This window comes from Crocodylus porosus, unplaced genomic scaffold (assembly GCF_001723895.1).
Source record: "Crocodylus porosus isolate Cpor-Errol unplaced genomic scaffold, CroPor_comp1, whole genome shotgun sequence".
Taxonomy (NCBI): Eukaryota; Metazoa; Chordata; order Crocodylia; family Crocodylidae; genus Crocodylus; species Crocodylus porosus.
Window position 1 is genome coordinate 44,756,231 of NW_017728907.1, and position 16,786 is coordinate 44,773,016.

Consider the following 16,786-nt stretch of genomic DNA (forward strand, 5'->3'; position numbering starts at 1 on the left):
GGTCAGCACCGAGGCAGCAGGCCTGGCACAGGAGCTCTCACTCTGGACATGCTGTACCCAGCAGTGGGGCCTTTGTCAGAGCCAGGTGCTCCTGCAGCACTAGTGAAAGACCAGAGGGCCGTGGCACACGCATGTTGGAAGTGGGGTGGGGTGAAGGCACCGTGTGGAGGCTCATTGGGCCCTGGCAGGTGTGCAGGGGGCCTGCTACTGGAGGGTGGGGCACTCTGTGGTGCTGAAGCTGGGGCTGCTGTGGGATCTGAGCAAAGGGCTCAGGGTGTGCAGGCCCACACAGATAAGGAACTCACCTGGAGCTCGTGCTCTGGGTGCGTTAATGTGCCTCTGACCTATGCACACCCACCAGCCCTCGGGGGCACTGCACCCCCAGCAGTGCCTATGGGTGCCTCGCGTGCTAACTCTGGCACAGCTGTCTCCTTCACCACTCAGTGTCAGTTGCAAGGCTGCTCACGGCTCAGCCAGGTGCTCCCAGGGCCAAAACTGCACTGACTGGGGCTCTGTTCCCTGCAGGCATCGCGTGCATTGCCCTCACCTTCGTGGATGAGAACGACAGCCCCCTTCTGCTGGCACCCGGGGATCGGCCTGGCTCCCTGAGGCCACTGCCCAGCACTGACCTGCTGCAGGACTCGGACTTCGAGAGCCTCACTACAGTCAGCCAGCACCACGTCGAGCCAGGCATGCTGCAGCCAGGTGAGGGGCATGCCAGAGGAGCAGGGGCCATCCCAGGGGCTGCCTTGTCCCCATGCCAAAGCCAGAACGTGGGCAGGGCAGAATCTGAGCATCACACTGCCCTTGTAGCCCCCGGGGTGGTTCATGGCTGCACTTAGGCTAAGCAGCAGCTGCTGCTCACAGGACACTGGAGCCCCAGTTGCCTTCCCCCCAGGCCTGGCTGGCACAGCCCTGCTGCCCCCAACAGAGCCAGTGGCGGGGGCGTGTGGGGTGGGAGGCAGCAGCACCGTGCAGTGCCTTGGTCTTACCTGCAGGCCCCTGCGCACGTGTGCGCCTGGACGTGTGGGAGAAGGGGAACATCAGCCTCCTGCAGCTGTCGGAGAAGTTGCGCGGGGCCCTGCGTCATGCCCTGTGCGATGCCACCATGGAGGTCCGTGTGCTACCTGCCCCACTCTGCATGGAGTCCGCCTGTCCCCTGGCCACCGCCGAGCTGGATGAGCTGACCAGTGGTGGTGAGAGCCTATCCGAGCTGTCCCTTTCCAGCATCTGGTGCCCAGGGATGGAGCCTCACTTCATCTTCCCCAAGCTGCTGAGCCCAAGCGGCATCCAGCTGAACTGCCAGTGGTGCTGTTAGGCAGGAGAAAGTGGGGGCCCGACCTTTCCCCCCAGCAAGGGGCACAGGTCACTGCTTTGGCTGGCTGCCCTGAGGCTGCTCGTGGATGAGGCCCATGATTGCTTGGCCGAGTCCCAGTGCTGGGGTGGGAGCAGCTCTAGGGCCACAGCCGCTCTCCAGCAAAGATGTGCAGAAGGCCTCAGACCTGCTCTGCTTGCAGGAGGCCTCAGGAGGACGATGTCAGAGACCAAGGGGCTGGCTCAGGCTGCGCGCAATGCTGGTGCCAGTCGCGGGTGCCCAGCCCCCCTGCACTTCACCCCAGCTGCTGCCTCAAGCCCTGGCGAGCCAGTCACACCTACAAGCAAGCTGGGACGCCGTAGCTTCTGGGACATGCTGGTACCATGGCCATGGGGCTGGGGCAGGGGCCTGTAGCAGGGGGTGACCTGTGCCCGGCAGGGCAGATGTCAGCAGTGGAGCTGGCTGTGAGGCAGGGGAGGGACCCAGGACTTGGCCAGGGGGAGGAGGAAGCTGTGCCTCTCCCCGTCTCATCTGTGCCCTGCTCCCCAGAGCAAGGCAGAGTCATCAGAGCTGGGCAGCCCCAAAACCACTGATGACATTGTGCTAGAGCGGCCAGAGGAGACGCGCACGCGGCGACGCCACAAGACGGAAAGTGTCAGGCAACACCTGAGCCAGGAGCGGGCCACGGCCACTGCTGAGCTAGAACAGGCCCAGAGGTGAGCCCATGGCACTGCCCTGGGACCGCTGCCCCCAGCCAGCACCAAGCCATACCACGTGCTGTGGCCCTGGTGTGTACTGCTGCCGCTGCCACCACCTGCAGTGCCAGCATGCGGAGGGGCACTGCTGGGCCGGGTGCAGGACCGCAGCTGCCTCTGGGACATGCAGGGAGCTGCAGAGGGGGCCGGGCATTGGCTTGCTCCCCTCCCACCTTGTGCCCTTAACCTGTCACCGCTGGTGCCTTGCCCCAGGCGCCGCACCTGCCAGCTGGAGGAAGGGGACGTCGGTGTCATGCACCCACTCTTCCATCAGACCTGCCAGCAGTGGATGGCATTCATGAGCCGCCTGGGTATGTGCCAGGTGGGCAGGATGGGCCAGGAGGGTGCAGGGAGGCTGTCCATGCAGGGTGGGGCAGGAGCTGGCCCATGCAGCCTGTCTGGGGTCTTTGCCTCTGTCCAGCTGCACCCAGGAAGTCCCTGCCTGGGCTGCCCTCTGCAGTCAGGAGGGCAGGTGGGGGACAGAGCCGGCTCTGGGGAGAGGGTCCCAGCAGGAGGCTTGGGGCTGGTGCTCTACCATGCTACTGTGCATCAGGGCACTGTCTGTCTGTCTGTCGCTGGGCGGGGCAGTTTTCCTTCTCCCATGGGGATGGAGACCAAGCAACTTGGCCACAGCTGTACGCTGGCTTGTGGCAGAGCACGGACTGATCCTGGGGCTGGTGCCTACACTGCTGGGCCCCCTCCTGTCACTGGGATGCTCTGGGCCTTGCAGTGCCCCCTTGACCTGATCTTGCTTTTCCTGGTCACAGGGTGTCCCTCGGTGCAGCAGTGCTCAGTGGAGATTGTTTCCCGCTTCCTGCTCCCCTCGGTGCTGGCTGAGGTGGTGAGCCTGGTCACTGCCCTGGCCAGTGACACCACTGTCAAGGTGTTTGAGCGGCTCTGGTGAGTGTCACTGGGGAGTGAACCAAGGAGCAGGGCAGGAGAGGGACATGTCAGCTGGGCAGTGTGGGGCTGGAAGTGGGAGCATGGAATAGTGCAGTGGGGGCAGGGGTGGAAAAGCCCAGGGCTCATGGGGAGGGGGGCAGAAAAGTACAGGGCCACACAGCAGACACCCCTTGCCTGCTTGTCACAGCTTGGCCCGCGGCAATAACGCAACAATGCTTTCTTCTACAGCTGCCCCTGGGGTGCCACCTTCCTGCCCTACAAGCCCAGCCAGAGCACGAGCCTGCGGCCTGCTGCCGTCCGGCACTTCATATTACTTGGGCGCAGTTTCCACCAGTGGCGTTACAGCACCGAGCAGGGTGAGTGTAAGGCCAGGGCCTCCCTTTGTGTGTGCGAGGTGAGGGTTGGCGTGGGGCACGAGCTGTGTGGCCTTTGGGGCCTGTAGGGTGTCCAGCAGAGTGGTGCCAGGGACGACTATGCCCAAGGGTCATCCTGGCCCGGTGCAGCCCAGGCGCCAGCCCTCACTCTCCTAGGTCATGGGCCCAGTGCTGCACAGAGCTGCAGACGGGTGTCACTGGGGGCTCTGGACAGGTCCTGTGGGGGGAGATGCCCACCCCAGCCCTAGAAGCTGTTCTGTGCCCCTCCTCACTACGGCGGGGCTCCAGCACAGGGAGCGCTGGGTCTGGCCTGTGCAGGCCCCCAGCAGGTGCTGACAATGTCTTTGCCTGCAGTGGCCAGCAGCGCGGAGGAGCAGCAGGTCCCCCCTGCTCATAGGTTCAAACGTAAGTCTTTGCTCACCAGGGTGTGGTTGGAGCAAGGGGCTGTGCTTGGGCAGCTTCTGCTCAGAGCCCTCGTCCTGCTGGCACTGGCTCACACAGGGTGCCTGGGATGCCGCACCGTCACAAGCAGCTTCACAAGAGTCACGGCCACTGTGCACGGGCTGGTCTGACCTGGGCTGGGGCCAGGGCATACCTAACCCAGGGGCTGTATCCTGCTGCCCAGGTCCTGTCCAGCCCTAAAGAACCTCACCTGGAGCTCAGAGCACCGTAAGGCAGGCAGATGCAGTCCTGGCTCTCTGCAAAGCTGAGCGCAGGAGGGACACATGGGTGTTTGTGGGAGCATTCACATGGGTGAGGCAGGGTCAGGTGGCTGAGCATCTGGGCACAAAGGTCACATGTCCTGTGCGGGGGGCAAAGGCAGCTGGGAAGTCTGCACCCCAGAAACAGGCAGCTGGACCATCCAGGCAAGAGCCTGTGCCTACAGGTGCCAGGCTGTGGTACCAATCCCTCCAGGCAGAGGAAGAAGTCCCAGGTAGCTAAGACGCCCTTTAGGCCCAACTAGAAAGCAAGGATTGGGAATAAGTATTGAAGGAAGAAGGACTGAGAACATGGAGGTCAGTGGGGAGCAGGTCAGGACACCGCAAGGGCTGCCCAGGGCAGAGCCAGACGCACACAGTTCACTTGCCTTTGCACATTGACCTAACAGAACATGGCAAGCCCAGCCCGGGTGCCAAGGCCCTGTTTGGTCTCTCCGGGCTGGAAGGGGCCTCCAGGGACATGGAGCTCAGCTGCCTGCTGTTGTAGCCCTACTGGGGCCTTATTAGGCCCCATCTGAAGAGCAGCTGAGCTTAGAGGATTTTTCTTCTCTTGGGAGGCTCTTGCAGGACCTTGCTGCCCCAGGGTGAGGCAGGGGAAAGGACTGTTTGAGTCACATGGCAGGGTTGGCACAGACTGGCCACGGGAGGCTCAGCCTGGAGTTTCGGCCAGAGATCTGTAACTCCCAACAGAGCAGTGGGGGCAAAGCCAAAGTGAGCTGTCGAGTGATGTCTGAGACTGGAACCGGCTGATGCAGCACGGAGCCCTGTGGTAGCAGGGTGGCCTCGCTCCCTTCCAGCCCAGCCCACAAGAGCAGCAGGTGGGTGGGAAGGGGGTCTCTGGCCAGCACCCTGTCTTTGTGACTCTCCAATACCTTGCAGCTCACAAGGGGCTCCAGCGCTTTGAGGCCATGGAGTTCAGCTCCACAGAGAAGGGCTTGGGCTCCAGCCCCTCAGGGAGAGACCTGGTGCCCCGGCAGAGGTTCCTTCTCATAGAGATCATCGACAAGAAGGTGGGTGGTGCCTGCCTGACATGATCCCGCACACACATGCATGCATCCGTGCCCATGGCCAGTGACTGGCTTGTCTCGGTGTTTGGCAAACAGTCTGAGCAGGGCATGCACAGACCCCTGGGGTGGGTGGAAGGTGCTGGCCAGCCCCTCTGTGGCCTCGCAGGCAGCCCAGGCCCTGGTGCCACAGGGCAGTGCAGGCCCCTGCACATACCATGGCTCCTGATGGGAGAGGAGTAGGGAGCCCCGATGCCCCAGGCGTAGCCACCTGGGGGCAGGGGGCAGGGCTAGTGGGTGCCATGGCAGGGCTGTGTCCCAGGGCATCCCAGAGCAAGTGTCTCACCTCCCTGCTGCGGCTTCCCTCTAGCTGACCCTCTACACCTACAACTGGTCCCCGGACCTGGGCAGCTCCCTGGCCAGCTCGCTCATGCGCCTCCTGCAGTGGCAGAATGCGCGGTCCCATGTCGTTCATTGCCTGCTCAGCCAGAAGCTGGGTCTTTTCCACCACTACTGCTACATGGACACGCCCTGGCATGAGGATGCTAAGCAGGTACAGTGCCCCCACCACCTCAGTGTGCCCGGTCCCTACCACAAGGGCCAAGCTGGGGAAGGTCCTGGCCATGGCTGCTTATAGTGCCCAGCTGGTCCAGGTAGCCCCAGGCATCAGCATGCCCCATGGCCCTCCTGCCTGCCATCCTTCCACTCAGCAGCTGATGTGGCCCTGTCAGTGCTGTGGAAGCCAGCCCGTGGCTGGGTGGGGGTGACCTGTGGGCCTGACCCTGGGCAGGTGGGATAGGGCTGGGCACTAGGCAGGGTGAAGCTGGGCTCAGTGGTGGGCACCAGCCTGCCCTGCTTGGGGGGGACCCCCATTGGGCACTGTGCCACCAGTAGCCTGAAGAGATTTAGGCCACGTCTGCCTCTGCAGGAGCCGAACCCCTTCCTGAACACCCTGGAGGTGGACATGCTGATCCGCAACCCCAGCCCCCCGCCCAGCCGGGAGCAGGGCCGGCTGAGTAGCTCAGGGCGCAGCCTGCCCTCCCTGCACTTTCCCCCTGACATGGTGCCTTTCGACGAGGCCCTGCGGGATGTCACCGCTGTCAAGTGCCTCCCCCACGGGCCAGAGGTGGGGCTGCTTGACCCTGTGTCTCGCCATGGCGCTCAGTTCCTGGAGATCAAGAGCATGGAGAGGAGAGGTACAGGAGTTGCGGTCATGGGAGCCTGCTCCCTTCCCCCAGGCCCTGCCAGTCCCAGCTGAGGGCACTGGCTGCAGGGCAGCTCCTGCCCGTGCTTGGCCATGGGCAGGAGCACAGCTCTGGGCAGTGGCAGCAGCCAGTCTCTGGCCTGGCGGAGACCCGTGGGCAGCGGTGTAGGGGTGTGCGTGCGTGTGTGCGTGCATGCGTGTGTGCATACACGTGCGTGGGGGGGGGGATGAGAGGGTCCAGCAGGGTGGGTGTTCCAGGCCTTGGCTCTGTGCTCCCATGGCAGCTCCTGTCTGTCCATCTTTCCCTTTCCAGAACTGGAGAAGCAGATGAAGATCGAGAACCTCTTTGTGACTTGGCAACAGAGGTCAGCACAGTCCAACATGCCCATCAGCGTGAGTGCATCCTGAGGTGGAGGGAGGCTGAAAGGCCTGGATGGGCTATGGGGGCAGCAGTAAGCACTTTCAGGGCGTGGGGGGCAGCAGCAGTGGGACTGAGGCCACTGGGAGGGCAGAGGAACTGCTGTGCATGGGGCTGGCAAGAGGGGGTAGGAGTCTGGCCCGACACATTGCTGAGGGCCCTGCCAATGGACCCTGCAGCTGTGCCCCTGTGCCCTGCAGCTGGCTGACCTGGAGACACTGAAGCAGTCCTCACGCCTGGTGCACTACTGTGCCACCCCCCTGCTCTTCGACCCTGCGTTCCGGCAGCAGATTCAGGCTGACCAGCAGACCAAGGTGGAGGGGAAGGTGAGAGGCCATTGTTGGACTGTGCTGGAACTGCACCCCCTCCTTGGTGCAAGGGCAGCTCTGTCCAGGGCAGAGCCACAGGAAGCAGGGGCTGCTGGTAAGCAGTTGGCAGCAGGGCCTGAGCCATGTCTCTGCACCAGGCCAGTGTCTACAGTAGCTGGGAACAGAGCAGCAGGACCCTGGCAGGCACAATCCTGATGGCCGTGGCACTGCTCTCTACAGGGTCTGGATTGGTCAGTGGGGAGGCACGGAGCGGGGAGCAGGCAGGTGGACTTGTTTGGGTGCTGAACACCTCCAACAAGGTGCTGGAAGGAAGTGCTGAGGAGGCCAGGCCAGGGGCTGTGGGGAGACGCATTCTTGGGTCTTGGGCACTGGCCCAACGTTGGCAAGCAGAGCCAGGTGGATTGTCACTTCCTGAAGTGGGCAGCTAAGGGGGGGGCTTGAGATGTCATCATGGAGCCTGCGTTGTTCCTGCAGGAGACCTGCAGCTGAGCTCACAGTGCCCTGAGGGAGCAGAGCAGGGCACTGAGAACAACTGGGCCCCAGGAAAGCCTGGGGCAAGAGGCTGGCAGGACTGGGGCAGGCAGCGAGAGGGACTGTGACCAGGGTGAGGCAGCAATGGGTCCAGAGAGGGATAGTCTAGAGCTTCTGTGCTTCCCAAGGGACTCGCGGAACATCAGAAGGAAGTGCTCCCTCTGCCAGGCCCTGGGATGAGCAGTTGATCAGAGACTGGGCCCAGCTGTCACAGGAAACCATGGAGCCCTGGTGCAATCTCAGACAGGTCTAGACTGCTCTGTGGGGACAGGACTGTCGGCATTTGTGGCAGTGCGTCTGGGGGAAGAGTTACTCAGCTCAGCGCTTGGTACCAGAGGCTGGCTAGTGGAGAGCAGGAGATATGTCCTGGGGGTGGGTGCCCCCAGCTTCTGTGGGGCTCTGTAGCAGCCAGGGACGGGGTACTGGGAGGTATGCACCCATGAATGCTGTGGCCAGCTCCCTGCTGGCACTAGGTGCACAGGCCTGTCAGACTCTCGGCTTCTCTTGCAGAAGCGCCATCGCTCCAATGACTCAACAGCCTCAGGGCGGGACCGAAGCCACAGCTGCGACTCCACAGAGGCACTGCCCTGCAAGCTGAAGGAGGAGCCATGGCTCCTGGAGATGTGTGGTGCCTTCCTGCAGCAGTACATCCAGTATCTGCAGAGCATGGGTTTCATCCTGGTCCAGGTGCGGCCTCCTTCACCCACCCGCAGGTCAGTGCTGCTCCAGGGAACCCCCATCCCTTTTGGTACCACCCTTGGCACTGCTGTCACTGGGGACATGGCAGCCAAGCTGGATTTGTGGGTACCTGGCTCAGGTCTCTGAATCCTCTCCTGTTTGCTGCAGCACAAGTCGGATACGTGCACTGGCAGCCCTGGGCACTGAAGGCAGAGGCTCCTTCTCCTACAAGCCCAAAGCAGATGGGAGCCCCAAGGTGAGGACACTGACATGAGGAAGGGCTCCAGCATGGGGGAGGGCCAGGTCTCCGAGTAGCCACTGGGGCAAGAGGGTAGGGTGGGAGCTCAGGAGGAGCTCACCTGGGCAGCGTCAGCCTGCACTGGACTCTGCCTGGAGTCTTCTGAGCCTCAGGACTTGGGTTGGAAGGGACTAGCCTGGCCGGGGGTCTGGCCACATGCTGCGGTGGGCCCAGTACAGGTCTGAGAGGGCTTGGGGGAGCTCAAGGGCTGCAGGAACAGCTCTGGTCTGGGGCCCACCTCAGTGGGGGAACAGAACCTGGCACACCCAGCACCAGGGGAGCAGGTTGGGGTGACTGGATCACAGCCCGCAGAGAGTGGAGGGCTCTGGGGAGGCCAGTGCTGGGTGAGCTGAGCAGGAGCTGGGTGTGGTGTGCATGGGAATGGAGCAGCCCCAACCTGTGCCCTGTGCCAGGCAGCTCTGCCATCCCGACACCCCAGACCCAGATTGGGGCATGCCAATTGCTCCTGTCCTCAGTAGCTACTGATGCCCCTTTCTGCCAAGAATGTGTCTGGTCCCTTTGTGAATGTGGCTAAACCATCAGCTTCCACTGCATCTGGTCGCCACGAGTCCCCCACTGAAGTTACAGTCTGTGTGGAAAAGAACTTCCTCTTAGTTTTAAACTTGCTGCCTTCCTGTTGTGACCCCCCCATGCTTGTCTGGTGAGAGATGGTCAGCAACAAATCCCTAGGGGCTTTCTCCTCACCATTTAGTACATTGCAAACCCTTCTGTCCCCCTCCAGTATCTCCTTTCTAGACTGACCAGGCCAGGCCTCATTACTCGATCCTCCTAGGGAAGCCCCTCCACAGTTCTCAGCATCCTTGTTGCCCTTCTCTAGATGTCTCTACTTCTCTCTCCTTTTGGAGGTGCGGGACACACAGCTGGGCACAGGATTCGAGGTGCATGTGTCCCGTGGGTTTTTAAAGTGGCATTACAATCCATTCAATTTTGTTTCATTTCCATCTCAATCATCCCTAACATGTTTGCCTGTTTGACAGCTGCTGATGGGATCAGGCACATGGGGGGAGAAGGGCTAAAGCCAGGCATGTCCAGCTCAGGCGAGGGGACCCTTTGAGATTCACCCCCTATGGCTGGGCTTAGGCATGTCCCTTGGCGAGCTTGGCAGCTCATGCTTCTCTGGCTGCGTGAAGCCCGAGGCAGGCGCCTACTCCATGGAGCCTCTCTCTGTGGGGGGCCAGGGGAGCAGACACCCCTGCCCTCTCCCAGGCAAGGCTGAGTCAGGCCCTGGTGTCCTGCTCAGCCCTGCCCTTTCCTCCCCAGAGCACCAGCCCCCCTGTCACCACCTACCACCTGCAGCGTGCCCTGCCTGGCGGGATCGTGCTCATGGAGCTGGCATTCCAGGTATGGGGCAAGGGGCCCAGGCCAGCTGTGCTGACACTGCTGCATGGTGCAGCACTGGGCTGGGGCAGATGGCCTTCGTGGCATGGGCTCCGGGTGCCCTCCCTGCCTCTGGCCTGAGGGGCCAGCCAGCACAGTGCTCTCTTCATAGGTCTGAGGCTGGGGTGGCAGGGGCCGTGTGGTGCCTGCAGAATGCTCTCAGTGCAGCGCTCTGCCCAGGGCTGAGGCTGCAGTGGCAGGGGCAGCACAGTGCCTGCAGGCCATGCTCAGTACAGTGCTCTCTCTGCAGGGCTATTACTTCTGCGTGAAGCAGTATGCACTGGAGTGCTCACGGATCCCCATGGGCCAGACGGTGAACTCGCAGGTAAGGGCTTTGCCTCCACATGTTGGGAAGCTGTGGTCCAGGGTGTGCTGCGAGGCTCAGTCATGTGCTGTCTCCGCCTCACGAAGTGCAGCGGGTCCTGACTGGCCACAGGCCTGCCTTTGCCTCCAGGACGGGAGGGCTCTGCTGCAGCAGCCCCGCTGACACCATCCATGTCTTCTGAGGATTCAAGGGGCAGGGACACTTGGGTGGTGTTCATTTGGGCTGGGGCCAAGGGTTTGTGGCAGTCCTGCCCCGGGGACTCAAGAGAGGACTTCTGGAGACCCACAGAAGCCAGAGGCTGCGGGTCCATGTCCCACCAGGCCTCCGCCCATGACCCCTGTGCTCGGCTCCCCTGCAGCTTCCATGGCCAGCTGGCCTGGAGCCAAGCACACCTCTCCCTGTGAGGAGGCAGCTGCTTGAGAGCCAGTCGCCCTGGCAGCGCCCAACTCTGGCTGCAGGACCAGAGTGGGACGTGGCCTGGTTCTCCTGGGAGCTGCAGCTTCCCCTGCAGCACAGAAGCAAAAGCACAAAGTCCTCTGCCAGGCCAGATCCTTCCCATGCAGCTGCAGCGCAGCCTCTGAGTACCTGTAGCCCAAGCTGCACCCCACCCACCCCCACCGGCCATGCGTGTCCTCTCTCCATCAGGGCGCTCTCACAGCCAGAGCCCGCAGCCAGAGCTGCATGGGACCCGGCTCCGTCTCTGAGTGTGCGGTATGTCCCCTCCTGCTGACGCAGGGCTTGGCACCTGGGTGCCAGCTGTGCTGGGTGCTGGGCAGGTTTCTGGCTCCCTGGTGTCAGGTGGTTTCTTCAGCAGGCGATGGTGCTGCTCTTGACAGGCTGGGGCGTTGGGGCAGTAGCAACAGGGCAGGGATGGTGCTTTGCTCCTCTGGGATGGGGCTCTGGCTCTGCTTGGTGACCTCTGCAGCCAGCTCAGGGCCCAGGGCTCCATGGCCTCAGCCCTGTGGCAGGCAGGGGCATGGGGCTGCTTGTACCCTAGTCCCTCTGGGCTGCTTGTTCTTCCTTTCCCACCCCCAACCTGTGGAGACAGGGAGCTGAAGAGGCCCCCCTCCCTGCCTCCTGGGACTGGGCAAGGTGGAAGGAACATGCTGTGCTCTGGCATGTGCAGCCACTGCTGGGTGGCACAGGGTGCAGGTCCCTGCAAGGTCCCCACTGCCCTCCCTGCTGGGGAGCCCTCGGCCTTGTGGGTCACGGGCAGTGCAGAGTTCCTGCTGCCCATCTGTCCTCCAGCAAGTCAGGTTGCTGGCCCTGGCCAGCAGCTTTGTTGGGGCAGGGAGGGATGCAGCGCCTGGGGCTGGTCCCACTGGTCTCAGCCAGGACAGCACCCTGCTCTCGTCCTGCCAGGGGTGTCCAGGCCACTGTGACGGAGCACAGCAAGGCACTGGCCTGGGCCACAGCCCTGCAGGCACAGCTGTGGGGGCAGGGTTGGTGAGATAGGGGTGGGTTATGTACAGGCCACGTCTAGCTGCCTGTACTCTGCACTCTGGGCCGTAGCCCTGGTCTGCTGCTGGCCTGGGGGATCCACACCTCCCTCCCATGGATCCACCACCTGCTGGACCCACGGCTCTGGTTCCCCATCTCCACTGGCCCCTGCCCCAGTGGGCCTGGCCAAGCCCAGGGCTCAGGGTGCATGGGGCAGAGCCAAGCAGACAGTGCAACCATCTGGGCTTGGCACCAGGCTGCTCTGACTCTTGCTGGGCCAGGGGCTACCACCCAGCATGTTTCTGGTGCCACAGTCACTTCTGGGGCTGCCCTGCAGCTCTGGGCTCCCTGCAGTGCAGCCTGGGCAGAAGGGACCCCCTGATGCCCACCAGGCCCTTCCTGGTACAGGAGAGGTGAGGGGGCAACTTCCTGTGTGTGCAGCCTGCCGTGCTTACTCCTGGTTTGCTGCCCAGGCTGAGGGGGCAGGTGTATGGGGCACCCCTAGCATGATCACGTCCTTTCCCAGCTCTCCATGCTCTTCACGGAGGAGTGCGACAAGGTGCGGGACCTCATGCACGTACACTCATTCAGCTATGACTTCCACCTGCGTGTGGTACACCAGTATCTGCTGGGCTCGCACATGGCACTGCGCCAGGGTTACCACCTCACCAGCTTCCTGCAGGACTTCATCGCCCACCACCCTGACATCCCCAAGTTCGGCCGCAACCACGTCTTCCAGGGTGAGCGGGGTGGCTGCAGAGTGGGGGGCAGCCCAGGCCCATGTGCTTCTGTCCCATCCACCTGCAGGACCTCCCCTTGGCTGGGACTGGGGAGGGGCGCAGCTCCCAGCCGGATCCTTGCCCCTGTCTGGAACAACGGGACCATTGGCACCATGCCCCTGCTGCTGGCTGGTTCTGGCCAGGCCAGACCTGATCTGTGTACCTGTCCCTAGCACACAGCTGGATGGGGCTGAGAAGCCAGGGCCTCTGTGAGAAGGGCTTGGATGTTGGGGTGCCCTGGAGGGGTAGAGGGCAGGAGTGCAGCCTGCGAGTGCCCTCAAGTGAGAGAGTTGAGCTGGCACTTCAGCTGGTTGTGGACGGCTGTGGCCAGACCTGGCCCATGGCAGATAACTCCATAGCAGTCTGCCCATCTCCCCGGCACAGGCATGCTGGCCCTGCCCACCAACATGATCACAGCCCACCAGCTCTACAACTATGTGGCTGACCATGCCAACACTTACCACATGAAGCCCCTGCGCATGGCCCGGACGGCGGGAGGCAGCGATGGCAAGAAGGGGCCCCCAGGCACGGAGCAGAACGAGTATGCCCTGGTGTCCATCTGGAACAGGTGAGTGGCTGGCCCAGGGGCTCTGATAGATGGAATTGGTACAGAGCAGGGCAGCCAAGAGGAGCAGGAGCCTGCAGCTACCGGACCAGGAGAGACTGAAGAGACTCTGGTTTGGAAAAGAGAAGGCTGAGGGGGAAGAGGACCAAGATCTGTAAACCCGTGAAGCGAGTGGATGGAGCAAGAGAACAAGGAACTTGTTTGCCAGGTCCCAGAACGCCAAAACCAGGGGGTAGCTGCTGACATGTGCATGATGGGTTTAAAACTAACAAGGAAGTGCTTTGTTACACAGTGTAGTTAACTCATGGAGTTTGTTGCTGCAGGAGGTGGCAGTGGCAGACAGCACAGCCAGGTTCAGAAAGGGATGAGCTAAATTCATGGCTGAGACATGTTCATGGCTGTTGAACAAACCGGCTGGAGATGTTTCCGCTGGCATCTCTAGCCCAATACACCAGGTGCCAGAGAGGGTGCTGCCCAGGACACATCACTAGAGATATGGTTCAGTGTCCCCTTTTAGCAAGTCCACTTTGGGCACTGTTGGATACAGGCCAGCAGGCTGGGTGGGTGCCTGGTCTGACCCGGGCTGGCACTGCTGAGGTTGTGCTGTGCTGAGCCCTGCCCCCACCTGCAGCCTGGGTGCTGGGGCTGCCGAGAGGCGAGGAAAACGTTGCCAAGCACAGCGTCCCGCTGACCTACCACCTGTGCCTGCAGCTCGGGCTCCTACAAGGACTCAGAGGGGCTGCGTCACCACGATGACTTCGATGTGTCCCTGCTGGTGTGCCACAGCGCGGCCCCCTTCGAGGAGCAGAGCGAGGCCGAGAGACACGTGCTCCGGTGAGGGCGGGGGCTAGGGCCTGGCTGGCCCATGGGCAGCAGGCGAGGTCCAGTGACCCGGCCTTGGGCAGGGGGGAAGCCAGGAGAGGGGCTGGGCTGGAACTGGGCAGCCTTGCGGGCAGGGGCTGTGGGCACAGGGCAGGCTAGGGCCCCTCCTGTCTCACGGCATCCACCACTCCAGCCTGTGCTTCTACGTGGTCATGACAAGCCAGCGCGAGCTGTTCCCCCGACTCACGGCTGACATGCGCCGCTTCAAGAAGCTGCCGCATCTGCAGCGGGACATGCTAGAGCCCGTGGTGGGCCGGGCGCCCGGGGAGGCGCCGGGGCCAGGGCTGGAGCGGCAGGAGCCAGCAGAGCGGGAGCCCTGGCAGGAGGCAGAGGACGGGGGCGAGTTCTACGCGGGCGGCTCGCCCGTGAAGCTGGGCCCCGGGCTCTTCTACACCTCGCCCCTCTTCCCGCTGCTGGCCTCCGAGGTGGCCTCGGCCCAGCAGCAGCTGAGCAGCCTGGTGCAGCTGGCCAAGTGCCACTGCCGCCGCGACAACCTGTGGAAGCGCCTCTTCCTGCTGGAGCCGCTAGCCTCTGACAAGCTCAAGCTGGGCAAGCTGTCACTGACCGAGCTGGAGGAGCTGCTCAACGCCGTGCACCGCAAGTCCATCGCTGACATCGACCCCCAGCTGGTGAGTCTGGGCTGAGGCGCAGCCCAGCAATGCAGCGCCCGCTGGGGCAGGGCCATAGTGTGGTCCCGGGGTGGGGGTGCAGGGGCGGCACAGCCCAGGGCAGCTGTGGGGCCTGCCTCACCCCCTCTGTGCCACAGGGCTGCTTCCTCACCATGACGGCATCGTGGTACCAGAGCCTTATCAAGGTGCTGCTCAGCCGCTTCCCCCAGAGCTGTCGCCACTTCCACAACGCTGAGACTGGCACCCAGTACCTGGTAAGGGCGTGTGGCGCCACGGCTCCTTCCCCACCCAGAGCCATGGCCCCGGGCAGCTGTACCCTGCATGCATGTCCCCGCCAGGCAGCCCCCCAGCTATGAAGCCCAGGTGCGGGGTAGGACCGCACCAACCAGTTTTGGGTGCCGTAGGTCAAGAAGGGTGTCAATAGACTCGGGAGGGTCCAGAGGAGGCCATTTGTATGGTTAGGGGCTTATAGAGCAAGCCCTATGAGGAGAGACTGAGGGACCTGGACCTCTTCAGCCTCCCCAAGAGAGGGCTGAGAGGGGATCTTGTGGCCACCTACAAATTCATGAGGGGGACGCAGCAAGGGATTGGAGATGCTCTGTTCACCAGGGCACCTCTTGGGGTAACAAGGAACAACGGTCACAAACTGACAAGAGAGCAGACTTAGGCTAGACATCAGGAAAAACTTCTTAACAGCGAGGGCGGCCAAAACTTGGAATGGGCTCCAAGGCAGGTGGTGCTCTCCCCTACTGCCCCCAGCACTCTTTCCTGCCTAGGCAGGGGGTCGGACTCAACAACCTGTTGAGGTCCCTTCTGACCTGAGCATCTATGAAACGATGAACCCTTATCTCCCTGGCAGGTGGTGCTCAACCAGAAGTTCACTGACTGCTTCATCCTCATTTTCCTTGACTCGCACTCAGGAAAGACGGTAAGAGCTGGCCATGCTCCAGCCTGCACTGGGCGGGGGCCTAGACAGAGTTAGACCTTGCCCAGGCTGTGGCTGCAGCTGGGTGCCCATGGCTGCTTAGGAGCTGTGCTGGGGGAAGGGGAGGGCACAAGGGCTCTGCCCAGCTGAGTGAAAGGGCCTGCAGCATGTTCATGGCATTGACAAGGAAGGACAAGCGAGGCAGCTCAGGTGCATCAGGTACTGCCCTGGAGCAGGCTAGAAGCTCAGACTTGCTCCCCTCTGAGGAGTCGGCCTTGAGCCGAGATGTCCTGCAGCCCCTCTCAGCACTGGAGCTGGGGGCCAGGCCGTCCCCACCTTGGCTTGCTGTATTGCCCGGCAGGCTGCCAGGCTGGGGGCCAGGGCAGCTCCTGATAGCCTGTTGGCCCAGCAGAGCCTAACGGTGGTTTTCCGGGAGCCGTTCCCCGTGCAGCCCCAGGACAGCGAGAGCCCCCTGCCACAGCTGGTGTCCACGTACCATCACCTGGAGTCCGTCATCAACACTGCCTGCTTCAATGTTTGGACTGGGCTGCTATAACATTCGCGCCAGCGCCTCAGAGCAGGACACAGCCCCAGGCCAGCTCCTGTGTGCACCAGGGGAACAGTGGCAGCATGGGACTGGCAGAACCTGGGGCTGAAGGGTGCAGGGAGCCTGGCTGCCCCTCAGGCCTCAGCCAACACCAGCCCCCTGGGGTGTTCCCTGTGGCCGCAGGCGGCTGCCATTGCATGTGGACATGCAGGACAGACTGGGAACGGACACACAAAATGCAGGGAGGCCCCGGGGGTCATAGCTGCCATGCAGCAGAGCCGTCTTGGGGCCGCAAACCCGGCACAGCCACAGGCATGCTGGTAAGAGGCTACCAATGTAACTACCTGTCCCTGCCGTGCACATGGTGATGCAGAGCACTGCAGCTTCAGCCCACGCCAGCACTTCCCTGAGACATTGGAGCGGAGCCATGAGGGCTGCCCGGGTCGCTGCCCACCCTGTGCCGGCACCGGCAGGTTGTAGGGGCAGGCAGCCCTAGGCTGTTTCAAGGAGCAGCATGGGAGTATCTACAATGAACTGTAGCAGACAGCACCTACAATAAACTGCAGCAGACAGCACCTGCTTCTGACTCACACTTCTGCCATGGCAGGAGGGGCCTGGAGCCCAGAGCTTGCAGAAGCAGCCACTTGCATCCCAGCTGGGAGCGCCACCCACCTCAGCCCTGGCTCCCTACACCCGAGGCCCAGGCCCAGTGGTGGGGGCAGCAGCTGGGGTAAGACTAAGCTAAGCTGCTGTTGATATGGCTCAGGA

At 62.7% G+C, this 16,786-nt stretch overlaps 1 protein-coding gene across 4 annotated transcripts in view; it reads left to right on the top strand.

Moving 5' to 3' along the window:
- The window catches only part of SZT2 (seizure threshold 2 homolog (mouse)), a 78,254-nt gene extending 61,687 nt beyond the window's left edge, over window positions 1-16,567 (top strand). The window contains exons 50-74 of one of the 4 annotated variants that reach the window (XM_019531269.1): window positions 526-705; window positions 999-1,196; window positions 1,518-1,693; window positions 1,865-2,031; window positions 2,284-2,381; window positions 2,838-2,970; window positions 3,202-3,329; window positions 3,702-3,752; window positions 4,946-5,076; window positions 5,441-5,623; window positions 5,999-6,266; window positions 6,588-6,667; window positions 6,893-7,018; window positions 8,063-8,265; window positions 8,399-8,486; window positions 9,810-9,890; window positions 10,177-10,251; window positions 10,897-10,962; window positions 12,218-12,431; window positions 12,855-13,038; window positions 13,747-13,869; window positions 14,051-14,546; window positions 14,684-14,800; window positions 15,406-15,474; window positions 15,884-16,567. In XM_019531269.1, the coding sequence (XP_019386814.1) occupies window positions 526-705; window positions 999-1,196; window positions 1,518-1,693; window positions 1,865-2,031; window positions 2,284-2,381; window positions 2,838-2,970; window positions 3,202-3,329; window positions 3,702-3,752; window positions 4,946-5,076; window positions 5,441-5,623; window positions 5,999-6,266; window positions 6,588-6,667; window positions 6,893-7,018; window positions 8,063-8,265; window positions 8,399-8,486; window positions 9,810-9,890; window positions 10,177-10,251; window positions 10,897-10,962; window positions 12,218-12,431; window positions 12,855-13,038; window positions 13,747-13,869; window positions 14,051-14,546; window positions 14,684-14,800; window positions 15,406-15,474; window positions 15,884-16,027 (3,779 nt within the window). In that variant the 3' untranslated portion in view covers window positions 16,028-16,567. Of the gene's footprint in view, window positions 1-525; window positions 706-998; window positions 1,197-1,517; window positions 1,694-1,864; window positions 2,032-2,283; window positions 2,382-2,837; window positions 2,971-3,201; window positions 3,330-3,701; window positions 3,753-4,945; window positions 5,077-5,440; window positions 5,624-5,998; window positions 6,267-6,587; window positions 6,668-6,892; window positions 7,019-8,062; window positions 8,266-8,398; window positions 8,487-9,809; window positions 9,891-10,176; window positions 10,252-10,896; window positions 10,963-12,217; window positions 12,432-12,854; window positions 13,039-13,746; window positions 13,870-14,050; window positions 14,547-14,683; window positions 14,801-15,405; window positions 15,475-15,883 lie in introns of those variants that run through there. The other 3 variants (XM_019531270.1, XM_019531272.1, XM_019531271.1) reach the window with 3 other exon arrangements.
- The last annotated feature ends 219 nt before the right edge of the window (window positions 16,568-16,786 follow it).